General features: G+C 38.6%; 1 protein-coding gene across 8 annotated transcripts in view; it reads left to right on the top strand.

The window, feature by feature from the left end:
- BCAS3 (BCAS3, microtubule associated cell migration factor) overlaps positions 1-12676 on the top strand; it is a 592226-nt gene that overhangs the window by 298397 nt on the left and 281153 nt on the right. For all 8 annotated transcript variants that reach the window (XM_005693141.3, XM_005693143.3, XM_005693140.3 and 5 more), the window contains 3 exons: positions 2985-3085; positions 5490-5686; positions 11674-11771. In XM_005693141.3, the coding sequence (XP_005693198.1) occupies positions 2985-3085; positions 5490-5686; positions 11674-11771 (396 nt within the window). The remainder of the gene's footprint in view (positions 1-2984; positions 3086-5489; positions 5687-11673; positions 11772-12676) is intronic.

The following is a 12676-nucleotide window of genomic DNA, read 5'->3' as shown; positions in this document are numbered from 1 at the left end:
TATTTAGAAATTTAGGGTTCAGATTTAATGTTTCATAGATATATGATTGGTATTTTTACCAGTTCCTTTGGGAAACAGGATGGGTGGGAAGAGGAGGAGGAGAAAGAGATTTTTTTTTCCTCCTTGAGAAACTTTTCACTGTGGTAAATCTCAAACATACACAAAATTAGAAAAGAACTGTGTCAGTATAATGACTCTCCATGTACCTGTAATTCTCAAAAGTCATCAACTCATGACTGATGTTTTTTTTCAGCTATAATCCTCTTCCTCACCATTCTCTGTCATTGGATTATTTTTAAATTTACCCTTCCACACACATCTTTTTTTTGTTTGTTTGTTTGGCTATGGCTTGCAGCTTGCAGGATCTTATTGAACCTAGGCCCTCAGTACTAAAAGCACAGAATCCTAACCACTGGACCACTAGGGAAGTCCCAAGTTCATCCCCATTTTGATGATGGGTGAATAAGGTATCCTACCATCCTGGTATCCTTCATTATTTATTCCAGAATCAAAAGCTCCATTCATTCATTTATTTATAAAGTGTTTATTCTGCAGCAGATAGTAGGCTGGGCTCAGCACATGTTGAGTATATTGCAAACTCTTGGGGAAAAAATCACATTAGGTACTAGTTAGTAACACAAGGGTATAATTTCTCACTTCTCTTCCAATTTTTCCAGTTATCTGTCTACCCTAGCTTTATTTAAAAAAAAAAAAAAAAAGTCCTAAACCATCTGCTGACCCTCCCTCCCTGGCCTCTTTGCCTTCCTGATTCATCTTCCACTCTCAGCTTCCCTCACCGTACCTACCATACTGGCTTCCTGACATGACCGAAACATTTCATGGTCCCACTTCAGAATCTTTGTAATTGATATTTTCTGTAACACTTTCTTCTCAGATGTATGCATGGCCTATTCATTCACCTCTTTAAAATTTTCTCTGACCTCAGCTGCTTTCCAAAGAGTGCTGACCTCTAACTATTTGTTCTTAGTTGCCTTCTTGATTAGTCTTTAAGGAGAGGGCAGCTTTGAGGCATACTCTTGCTCTGTTCTGTATTAAGAATTTCAACTTTATTTATTAAAAGATTACAAGTGGTTGGGAAACACCTAACCTTTTGCAAACATAATTACTTATCAGTTTTTATTTAAAAGGATGCTTCAACATTAATTGATTATTATGATATTCTTTTCTTCATGATGGTCAGAATTCTAGGGAATTGTTTTGCTTTGGTGATCTCTTGTATTTTGTGCCAGTTGCCAGCCTGCCTCTCAGCTGCAGAACTAGGATTTTGAAGAACTAACAGCTAATAGTTTCAACCATTGCAAATCTTATATTTTAATACTATATATCTCCCTCTGATGAGTGATTGACTGGCTTAAGTATCATTTCTCCCCTCCCAGCTAGCTGAGATAAGGTTTTTGTGAGTATCTCTTCTTTAAAATCTTGCCCTACGTTCTGCTCTGTCTACTTCGCTTAACTTGCTTTGTTAAGATTTAGTTCTTCAAAATACTTGTTCTGGCAAGAGGGTTGTGAGATTGGCTTGTGAGTTACTCCTTGTGGAAATGTATATCTTTTTCTGGGACTATGCATTAAGAAATATAGATATGTTCATATCCTCTGATTTCAATTTTAGAAATGTAGCCTATGGAAAATATACATATTGAAGTATAGAAACATATGGGTGGTAGAAATTCTGAGATTATTTTCTTTCTCTCATTCTTTTCTGTTTCTTCCAGGTTTCTGTAATACTCACCCTCTTTCCTTCCTCTTTGGTTCTCTTCTTTTTCTTTTCTCTATTTCCCCTCAGTACTTTATTGCTTTATTTCTCTTAGTATTAAAATGTTTAATGAGGGAGAGAATGTATGAGAAATCTCTGTATTTTCTCTTCCATTTTGTTTTGAACCTAAAATTGTTCTAAAAAATTAAAGTGCTATTTTATAATAAAAATAAGCAAATAAAAAGTATGGGACTTTAAGTAGAGGAGGCTAAGTAAGTTTTTGTTGGGATAATATTTGTTTCGTAGGAACTCAATAAATGTTTACTGAATCATTTTATGGCTTTGACTAAGCAAAGATCAGTCACTCAGTCATGTCCAAGTCTTTGTGACCCCATGGACTGTAGCCCATCAGGCTCCTCTGTCCATGGAATACTCCAGGCAAGAATACTGGAGTGGGTAGCCATTCCCTTCTCCATGAGATCTTCCTAACCTAGGCATGTTTACTATTAGTAAAGAATCTTCCTGCAATGAAGGAGACCTAGGTTCAATCCCTGGGTCAGGAAGATCTCTTGGAGAAGAGAATCTTGGGGTCACAAAGACTTGGACACAGCTGAGTGACTGACACTAAGCAGAGGTTCTGTGTGTAACAAACAGGCTGTTTCTGTTTTAAGCCTATATCCTATGACCTAAAAATCAGGGAAACTATAGAAGCATTAAAAAAAAAAAGAGAGAAACATTTCTTTTGATAAATCATTGTTTTAGGAACTAAAAGTGTTTTAAAATTTAGAATGTTTTAATGCCTTCCATTTATATGAAAATATTAAGTAGACTCTTAAAGAATCTTATATGATACTTGTTTTCAAAACCCCTTCCCAAATTATAAGAACTGCATCAACTTAATTTCTTTGTCAGGTGGAAGGCATTGAAGTATAGGAGGTATAGGAGTTATATTGGTGCACAGGCAATGGAATTGCCACTGCTTCTTATGTACTTGTGCTGTTAAGATTCAGTTAGTTGTTTATTTCTTCAACAATGATACATGTAATGATTAGATTCCCGCAGACATTTTTTAAGGTGTGCTCCTAGTTGGAGATTTTTCTTGCTCCTAAGAAATTTAATCTTTCTTCTTCATTAGTTATTTGAATTGTGTGTTACATGTCTTAATTTAGCTTATAAATCACCACAGTATCCAGGATGGTTATGCCCATATTCATTTTTTTTTTCATGGCATGGATTAAAGTTGTTTGAATATGTTTTCTTTCTCTTTCAGTGGTTCCCCCTGGAAGTCCTGGGCCCATTACTCGGCACGGGTCCTATGACAGTTTAGCGTCTGACCATAGTGGACAGGAAGATGAAGAGTGGCTGTCTCAGGTGAGACTCTGAAGCGTTGAGTCTATTAAGGTGACAGAAAACAGAGATCCATTTAGCTCTTATTATCCTCGAAATTAAAAAAAATTTTTTTTCCTTAGAGGAAAACGGGCAGAATTCGGATTATTTTTATGGTCATCAAGAATTAATCATCTTTCCATATTAAGAATTTCTCAGAAATACTGCTGCAGGGCTACATATACATATATTTTATACACACATATACATATATGTGTGTGTACATTAGCTTTCATGCAGAGAACATAAAGTACGCATATCTTTCAAACAAGCCATTTATATCCCCCAGAACCCTGGATTTCAGATGGACTGTTTGGATTAAGATAAGAACTGGCCTGGTTAAAATGGTGAAGCCATTCAGCAATCTTGCGGGCATTCTTTTGTGGAGGCAACATTTTGTGAAGACTGGGCCCAGACTTTGATTAGGGAAGTTCTGCCTCCTAATTTGCACAAGTGCCGGCCTGGCCTTCCTTGCCTAAGCTCCTGTCATGTGGCTTCCAAGGGTCTCCAAATCAGTCCTGTAACAGCTTCCATGGACCCTTCCTCCCCCTGCCAGGTGAAGCTGTCTTCGTCTCAAGGGCTTTGAAATAAAAGATACTCGGGCAGATTTCAAAATGATGAGATTACAAGTGACTTCATTACAGATGCTGTTATGTCTGTTTCAAGTCTGACATCACTGGGTGAAGTTAATGACCGGGTCTCGGATTACCAAATCCCGTGGCTTTTCAGCAGACAGGTGCCTCCTAGGAGCCCGGGTGCAGTTTCACTGCTTTCTCAGGGAGGAGAGCCCACACTACTAAAGGGAATCTGGAAACCAGAGAATGAAATTGTTCCTAGGTGACATACATTTCATCACACTGAACATAATCACAGGAAAAGCTCCTTTAGGTTGCACGTGGAGATGTGTCCTTTCTTGAGGATACCACAGTGCAGTTTTTAAAAAAAGGATGCTGGCAGAGAAACCACTGTCCTTCGCTTCAACTTTTCAATTAGAAAAAGGGGTAATGTGTGCTGTCAGTGTGAAAGTATACACAATATGTTTGTACCGCACACAACAGGCGGATGAGCTGGAACATCTGGCCATCGCCTCAGTGAAATTGCACAGGCATCTGTTTACCTCTCGGCTCTGTGACACTGATGGTTTTGAGCTTAAAATACACAGCATGCTTTATCTGTGGCCTCATTTATGTTGCTGAGTACAACTCCTTGAATGAGAAATCACTGTCCTAAATCTGAGTCGTTTTCTCCCCATGATTAGCGGGAATGTGGATATTGTTCCAAGACCATGATGCTTTTGCCCTTTAGGACTTTACAAACACAGAGCTGCACTCCGTGAACCTTTTCAGTTGTGTTTTGTTAAGAATTAATCACCACAATCAGAGAAATGTGATTAAATATAAAAGAACTCAGGGCAACACTAAGGCCCATGGGAAGTCAGTTCTATGAACTGTGTATATAGACGTGGATGTAGCAATTATAAGACATTGAGAAATACCATCTCACCAAAGGTTTGCATATTTAGTCTCTTATTCAAGTCACTCGTTTATAAAATCACATGCTTATTTTTAGCTTTTACCGCGTGTCCTCCTCTCTGCTTTGTCTAATATTGGCAACATTTCCTGCCTCTTCCATAGAGCATGAAATTCATAAAGCATTTTGGTATTACTGTTCTGCAGCATTTAAAATACCTATGTCAACATTCATGGGAGCTGAGGAAACACTGTAGTTAAGAAATGGTATTTCTGAAGACAAATCTAGTTTGAGAGAAAATTTGTAATCCTGTCTTCTTTTAAAAGTGAATTTGGGGGAATTTGGGGGGAAGTATACGAAATACTATAATATTTGATGGTGGAAAGAAACTGGCTGTGAGTGTTAAATTATTTCAGACCTTTTCTTTTCCTTGGATACTTCAAGAACAACTTCACATTTGTTATGAGCTTAATCCTCAGTGAAGGAATTACTTTTAATATGTGGATTGTCAAGTGTAGTGTTCCTTGCATGCCCACAGAGTGATAAGGACGGTCTAATATTAGTGAAATAGGTAGTCCTTAGGCAGCCGACACTAGGTGTATGAGGCAGGCAACTGGTCCTTTTATATCCGCATGATTTTTGTATTTTGTATGGGGTGTGTGTGTTTGTTTATACGCATACAAACACTAAATGAATTTTTATTATATTATGACAAACCAGTAGATGGATGTAGTGGATGTCTATACAGGCTGCTGTGGTCACAGCTTTCTGATTGTGGATGATACCCTCTCCTTCTCCCACTAGGTTAAGATGGGCTTCTTGGAGAATGTGAGTGTTCAGAGATGAGATGGGGGGATCATGAAAGGCTCTCAGAGGGAGGTCATGATCCATCTCAATCATGATTCCTGATCTGTTCCAGGTAGAAATTGTAACGCATACCGGACCCCACAGACGTCTGTGGATGGGTCCACAGTTCCAGTTCAAAACCATCCATCCCTCAGGCCAAACCACAGTCATATCATCCAGTTCATCTGTGTTGCAGTCTCATGGTCCAAGTGATACTCCACAGCCCCTTTCGGATTTTGATACAGATGATCTTGACCTCAACAGTCTCAGGTAAGAAATAAGAGCTAGAGAGTGATTTGACCAGATTAATAAGTTCATTTGTAGTGAACATCGTGCATAATCTTTACATTTCCCTCTTTTGCACTGTATCATGTTGCAGAACACACGCACTGTAGCTTGCGATTCATTATTAATCACTGGGGGTCTTATGTGAGATCTCATCACCTCCAATAAATATTTGTGTTCCAGATTGTACTTTCCTGGATCGAATATTCAGTGCACTTTTAAAAGCCATTCTATTTTATGTTGCCTTTCTCGTATTTCTGATTATCCTCTATCTCTGTGTTTTCATCATATATATTCTTTGATCCTCACTTGTAAGAATCAGTATACAAAGTTTACAAAGTATGCTTTTTATTTTTAGGGGTTTGTTTTAAACATAATTGAGAACTTTTCGACTTTTGCAACTTAAGTTTGCTTAGCAATTTAATTTGTTATACCAAGACATGACATATCAAGGTACTGATGAACGGCCAGTCTAATGCAATATGATTTCCTTTCTTTGTGTTCTTTTCAGAAAAATTTCTACATTATATGTTTATCTGAATCTAAAATAACCCTCTCACTTTTCTCTTGCATCTCTTTTTTAAAAAATTGTTTGAAAAATGTGTTCCAATCATATGTTGGGAATATGTTTTTATTCTACTTCTTTGTCAACATTAGTAACAAATTTTTATACTGTAAGTATACAAATATATAACAGATTTTTATTCTTTGTTAAGGCAAAGCTGTTGTAGAGGTGAATTAGGACTAGTTTCTTCTTTCTGTTCAGTCGCTAAGTCGTGTCCAAATCTTTGCGACCCCATGGACTGCAGCACACCAGACTTCTCTGTCATTCACTATCTCCTGGAGTTTGCTCAAATTCATGTCCATTGAGTTGGTGATGCCATCCAACCATCTCATCCTCTTTAAGAACAACTCATGTAATGCTTCCCGGGTGGCGCTAGTGGTGAAGAACCCATCTGCCAATGCAGCAGACATAAGAGACCCAGGTTCGATCCCTGGAAATGTTCCCTGGAGGAGGAAATGGCAACTTCCTCCTGTATTCTTGCCTGGAGAATCCCCTGGACAGTGGAGCCTGGTGGGCTGCAGTTTGTAGGGCTGCAGAGTCAGACATGACTGAAACGACTTAGCACGCATGCACAGGTAATGAAACATGCCTCCTGTAATACTTTGTCAAGTATTTTAGTTTTTTATTTTAGTTTGCTTTCCTTGTTTATTTCTTCACTTTTTTTTTCTCTCATTTGGGTCTATTATATTTTCTTCAGCTTTCTAGAAATAGAACTTTATTAAGTTATGAGGCAACTCAGTGGATGCTGGACCATTTTTCACAGATATCAGTTATAAAGTATGATCCATTTTCAGGAAGTCAAGCAGAGTCAGTTCTCAGCTTAGTGATTCAGTGCATATTCATCTGTTTTTGTAGGTTATTCTGTTATTTAAATAGTAATAAAATGGACCTATAAAACTATGTTTATTCTCTTTACTATTTACAAGATTCTCAGCGACCACGCCCCCCCTTTTTTTTTTTTTCGTGATGACTGTCACCTGCTGTTCTGATAAGAGTCTGTCCTTTTTCTTTGAAGAACATCTCCAGCTCTGTACACCCAGCTCTGTTCCTTTGAGTTTTTAAAATTTTTATTTATTTGGCTGTGCTGAGTTTTAGTTGCTGCATGCAGGATCTTTATTTGTAGCATACAAACTCTTAGCTGTGGCATGTGGGATCTAGTTCCCCGAACAGGGATTGAACCCAGGCCCCCTGCATTGGGAGCGCAGAGTCCCAGCTGCTGAACCACCAGGGATGGGCCTGTTCCTTTGTTTTGGACCTCCTCTGGCTTTCTTTGTTACCCATTACTTCAGGTGCAGGTCTTTGTCTAAGAGCTCTCTATCTTGCTGCTTCAGACAGAGCTTTAGTCCTGAAATCCTTCTAGAATTTTCCTCAGGGACTTTTCCTTTTTCTTATACTACAAAGCTCCTGGTATTTATCTTTAAATTGTTTATATCCTATTTGTTGGGCATATGTAAATATTAGAAACCTTTTTATTAGTCCCAGGTTTATAATTTTATTGTATTTTGCTTGCAGTTTATATTTAAAATTTTGAGCATATAGGCCCTTAGTTAAGATCTTAACCCCATTAGAACACAATTTTGGTGAAAAATTCAGATTTATGTCACATTATTTCAATTACATGTCCTGTTTAGTACCATTTCCTGCCCAGCATCCAATTAGAAATCCCGCTCCTGATAGTCTTCTCATCTCTGTGCACCATCACTTTATCCTGGCTCCTTACGTCTGGTTCTACCATTCTTTCGGCTTATGTACAATGGCATTATGGCTGCTGATTTTACTTTCTCCTTTAAATTGTGAAGTCTTGTTTAGATTTTTCGGTGCAACTGGCCCTTCACATTCAGTGCCTTCTTTGCCCCAGATCACTGAGAATCTATATGATGCTGGGATAGTCTGCCTCCCTGTATCCTAACCAAAATGGCAACTGTCAGGTGTGTTGTTGGCTGTCATATCCATAAGGGGATCAGGCATGGCTAACCTCGATGTTGTTTCATCACTCAGTTGTGTCTGACTCTTTTATGATCCCATGGTCGATAGCCCGCCAAGATCGTCTGTCTGTGGGATTTGCCAGGCCAGTATACTGCAGTGGGTTGCCATTTCCTTCTCCAGGGGATCTTCCCGACCCAGGGATTGAATCCATGTGTCGTGCATTGGCAGGTGAATTCTTTACCACTGAGGCACCAGGGAAGCCTGGCTTATCTCATAGCAGCTCCTTATTTGGAATAGGGATTTAACATGTAGAAAAAGGTCAATGAAATATTTATGCATAGACCTGAGAAATAGATAATGTAAAAGAAACTGAGATATAAAACCTAGTTTTCCATTCAAAGTTAGCTCCTGGGAAATCAACTTCATTTCATTTTTTCATCTAGTTAATTAATACATCCATTGTTTAATACATTTTATATATGTATGTTGTGATCTTTCTGTGTGAGAACATTTAACTTCTACTCTTTTAGCAAACTTCAGTATTATCAAAACCATAGTTACTGTGTGATGCGTTAGATTCTCACACTTTAATCATGTTATTTTAAATGATATATAATTAATATAATATAAAACACAGTGTACAGTTCAGTGGTTTTAGTATAGTCACTATGTTTTGCTGCATCCTCCTAATTCTGGGGCATTTTCATCACCCCTACCAGTTTGTTTTTATTTTTGTATTTTTTTTTAATGGAAACATTAAAGCATATATAAAATTTGTAAAATTAAGAAGGATAGACTAAACCCCTGTGTATCTGTTGCCTGGTTTCAGTACATCAGTTCTTGGCCAACCTTCTTTCAGCTAGCCCAAACCACACTCCACCCACAACCCTGGTTAATTCAGAAACTCCAGTGCTATAAATTGAGTTAATAATAGGAAATTTATTAGCCCACATAAGTTATTTAGACTGGGAGGGAGCTTTAATTTGCATGCACTGAGCATATCTAACAGGCTAGCTGCTTGTTTTTCATTAAGACCCAGAAAACAGCTCTCCTAGAAACTTCAAGTAAACTCTTCCTCTTTTCTTATTGGCCCACATTTGCTTAGACCCGCTCGTTGCAGACCTAATTACTCTCACCATGAGATGATGGGATCACCATGACTGGCTTGGGAGAATAAGCTGCTACAGAAGGGCTGCTGGGTAGTACACCCCTAGAGCAGTGATCAGTGACCAGCATTCCCAACTTGCACTGCTAGGCCAAGTGCATGTTTCACCCCCCTCCTGTTTCTTCCTTTCGTACAACAAACACGTATACATTCCTCCTGTGCTTTCAGTGAGGATCCTTTTTCTACAGTCCATAATTGAAATGTCAGGCTTCGTAATGTCTCATCGTGCTTATCAACTTCTTATCTTCATTAGTATCCTCTATAAACTCTATGCATAAGCCAAATCATGCTCGTCAAGATGACCTGCATTTATCATGCTTGGCTACAAATCCAAGGGTTTGCTTTTTCTGCTTCTGTGTTTAAAGGGATCTTCTTGCTCCTTTGCGTATAAATACATCATCCTAACACTGTATAGAGGTCCAGTTTCTGTTCCAGCTCCACAAGATCCTCTCACTCTGCTGTGTACCATGCATTCATTCCCTCATTTCCTCTTTTCGAGCTTTTATTAGCTGTTTCATTCATTTTCACACTAGTTTTCCTTGGCATCAGTTTTGAATGCTCATGTGCTATACCATATATCTGCACACAGACTTTGCATTTTGTGTTTTGTTTTTGCTTGTTCCTAAAATCCTACTGACACATAACTAATACTCAACAAATACCTATTGAATGAATGCATTGCCAAAAAGTACACACTTAGACTATTATAGTAAGTCTTTATTCCTTTAAGTTGCCTGGGCCTCTCAGCTCTTTTAGCCATACAGAAATCCTTCAGTGAATAGTACAGAAATACAGCTGGAACTAGACTCTTAGCTTTAATAGATTTACCATTCCTAAGCAACTTAAACTCATATGTAGTAAATTGCAATTTTGCTGACATTCTAATTGATTCTTACATGCTAATTAGTGATATTGTGGAGATAACTCAGTTAGAGTGTAGAGATTTTAGCTAACCCCCTGGCAGCCACATCCCAACACAGCTGTGTTACCCTATGTTGTTGTTCAGTCGCTAAGTCATATCCAACTCTTTGCGACCCCATGGACTGCAGCACACCAGGCTCCCCGTCCTTCACTATCTCCTGAAGTTTGCTCAAACTCATGTCCATTGAGTCAGTGATACCATCCAACCATCTCATCCTCTGTCACCCCCTTCTCCTCCTGCCCTCAATCTTTCCCAGAATCAGGGTCTTTTCAAATGAGTCAGTTCTTCACATCATGTGGTCAAAGTATTGGAGTTTCAGCTTCAACATCAGTCCTTCCAATGAATATTCAGGACTGATTTCCTTTAGGATGGACTGGTTTGCTCTCCTTTCAGTCCAAGGGACTCTTTAGAGTCTTCTCCAGAACCACAATTCATAAGCATCAATTCTTTGGCACTCAGCCTTTTTTATGGTCCACCTCTCACATCGGTACATGACTGCTGGAAAAACCATAGCTTTGACTGTATGGTCCTTTGTCGGCAAAGTGATGTCTCTGCTTTTTAATATGCTGTCTAGGTTTGTTATCCTATGCTTGTTGCCATATGTAAAATATTTTTCTTTAAAGATTTTAAGGGAGTGGCTCAAATTTTTGTATCGATTGATGTCATTTAAGGAAGGCAACGATTCTATTCATGAATTTGAAGATTCTTAAAACTCTTCATCTCCCTTTTTTTTAACCTTTTATTTTGTATTTGAGTGTAACTAAAATATAGTTGTGATAGTTTCAGGTGCACAGCAAAGCAACTCAGTCATACATACACATGTATCCATTCTCTGCCAAACTCCCCTTCCATCAACTCTGAGCGCAGTTTCCCATGCTATACAGTAGGCTGTCATTAGTTATCTGGTTTATACATAGTATGTATGTCAGTCTGTCTCAACTCATCCCACTTCTCCTTTCCCACCTTGGTGTCTATATACTTGTTCTCTTCGTCTGTGTCTCTACTTCTGCTTTGCAAATAACTTCCTAAGTACCATTTTTCTAGATTCCACATATACTTTTCAAATGCCAAAGGGTTCGGCATAATTTGTTTTGGGTGTTCTCTCGTTCCATTTCACTTGTCCCTTTGTAAATTAATATCCGTTTTTTAACCCCTTGTTTAAAAGCTGTTGAAAACCACACAAAGAGAAGAAGGGGTCCAGAGTGTAGAGAATACTGTGCTTTAAGTCTTTTGAAAGAACCTTAGGGACTACATTTTACCCATTTGCCTTGTTTTAGAGTGAATGGTTCTTTAATGGACTGCGCTATTCCAGCATTGCTGATTTAAGGTCTGTTGTAGCATGGGACAGTTTTGATGCTGGTAACATATGTGAATTAAACTCAATTGCATTGCAGGATCCAGCCAGTCCGCTCTGACCCAGTCAGCATGCCAGGGTCATCCCGTCCAGTGTCTGATCGAAGGGGAATTTCCACCGTGATTGATGCTGCCTCAGGTAGAAGACCACATACAAAATGTTTAATGGCTTTTTTTCCCATGCGTTTTAAACTTCTTTTCTTGCAAATGTAGATACTGTATATTTCTTGCCATCTTTCTCTTCTCTTGGGGAAGGAGGATGAGGAGGGATGGCTGCGTGTGAGCGAGCAAGTGTGCGTGCACATGAGTGTGGCAAGTTGCGTGTGTGTCTGTGTATTAAAACAATACTGTGCCTACATTTGTTGCTAAACGCCATGCATTTAAGTATTGTTAAGGTTGGTGAATGATACCATGGAGTTGGCACTTGATTAACTGTAATGAACACAGTATTGAAGGCTACAGGGTTGTTGACTGTTTTTGCCTTTGATCTCTCAAATGTGGAGAAGCAACCTTGACAGAGAACGTAAATACAATATATGGATTCAATTTACTCAACCTGTTGAGTATCAGAGTGCTTGATCTGTGGAAGCGGAGAGTCCCAACTGCTATAGCTTAAATGGCTTTATTATTGAAAGCATGAAGTTTAGAAATTCATTAACTTAACTCCGTCTATCACAGTTATTAACTTCCTATCCTTGGAACCAAGCCACGGATATGTATCATTGGTACCTGGAAATATGTCTTTGCCTCTATAAGTGATGGTTGCTAAATTAATACTGTAAAATTGTTTTCGGCCCCATCTGCCAAATAACAGAACTGTTTTCCATGATACATTTTCTCATCTCTAAATGCAGTGATAACAAAAGTAAGGACAGTGATGCTTTCTGTATGGCGCAGCTGTGGCACATCTGAAACTAGCATACAGCAGGGTTTCATCAAAAAAAGTCTCTTACAAGTAGAATTATTAAACACCCGGCATTAGTCAAACAGTTGAGTCAGAGAGGATTTTAATCTATAGCAATTTCAGAATCCCTGGAGACAGCT

The sequence above is a fragment of the Capra hircus genome, chromosome 19, assembly GCF_001704415.2.
Source record: "Capra hircus breed San Clemente chromosome 19, ASM170441v1, whole genome shotgun sequence".
Taxonomy (NCBI): Eukaryota; Metazoa; Chordata; class Mammalia; order Artiodactyla; family Bovidae; genus Capra; species Capra hircus.
Note: the sequence above shows the minus strand (reverse complement) of the source record. Positions and strands in the feature narration are given on the sequence as shown.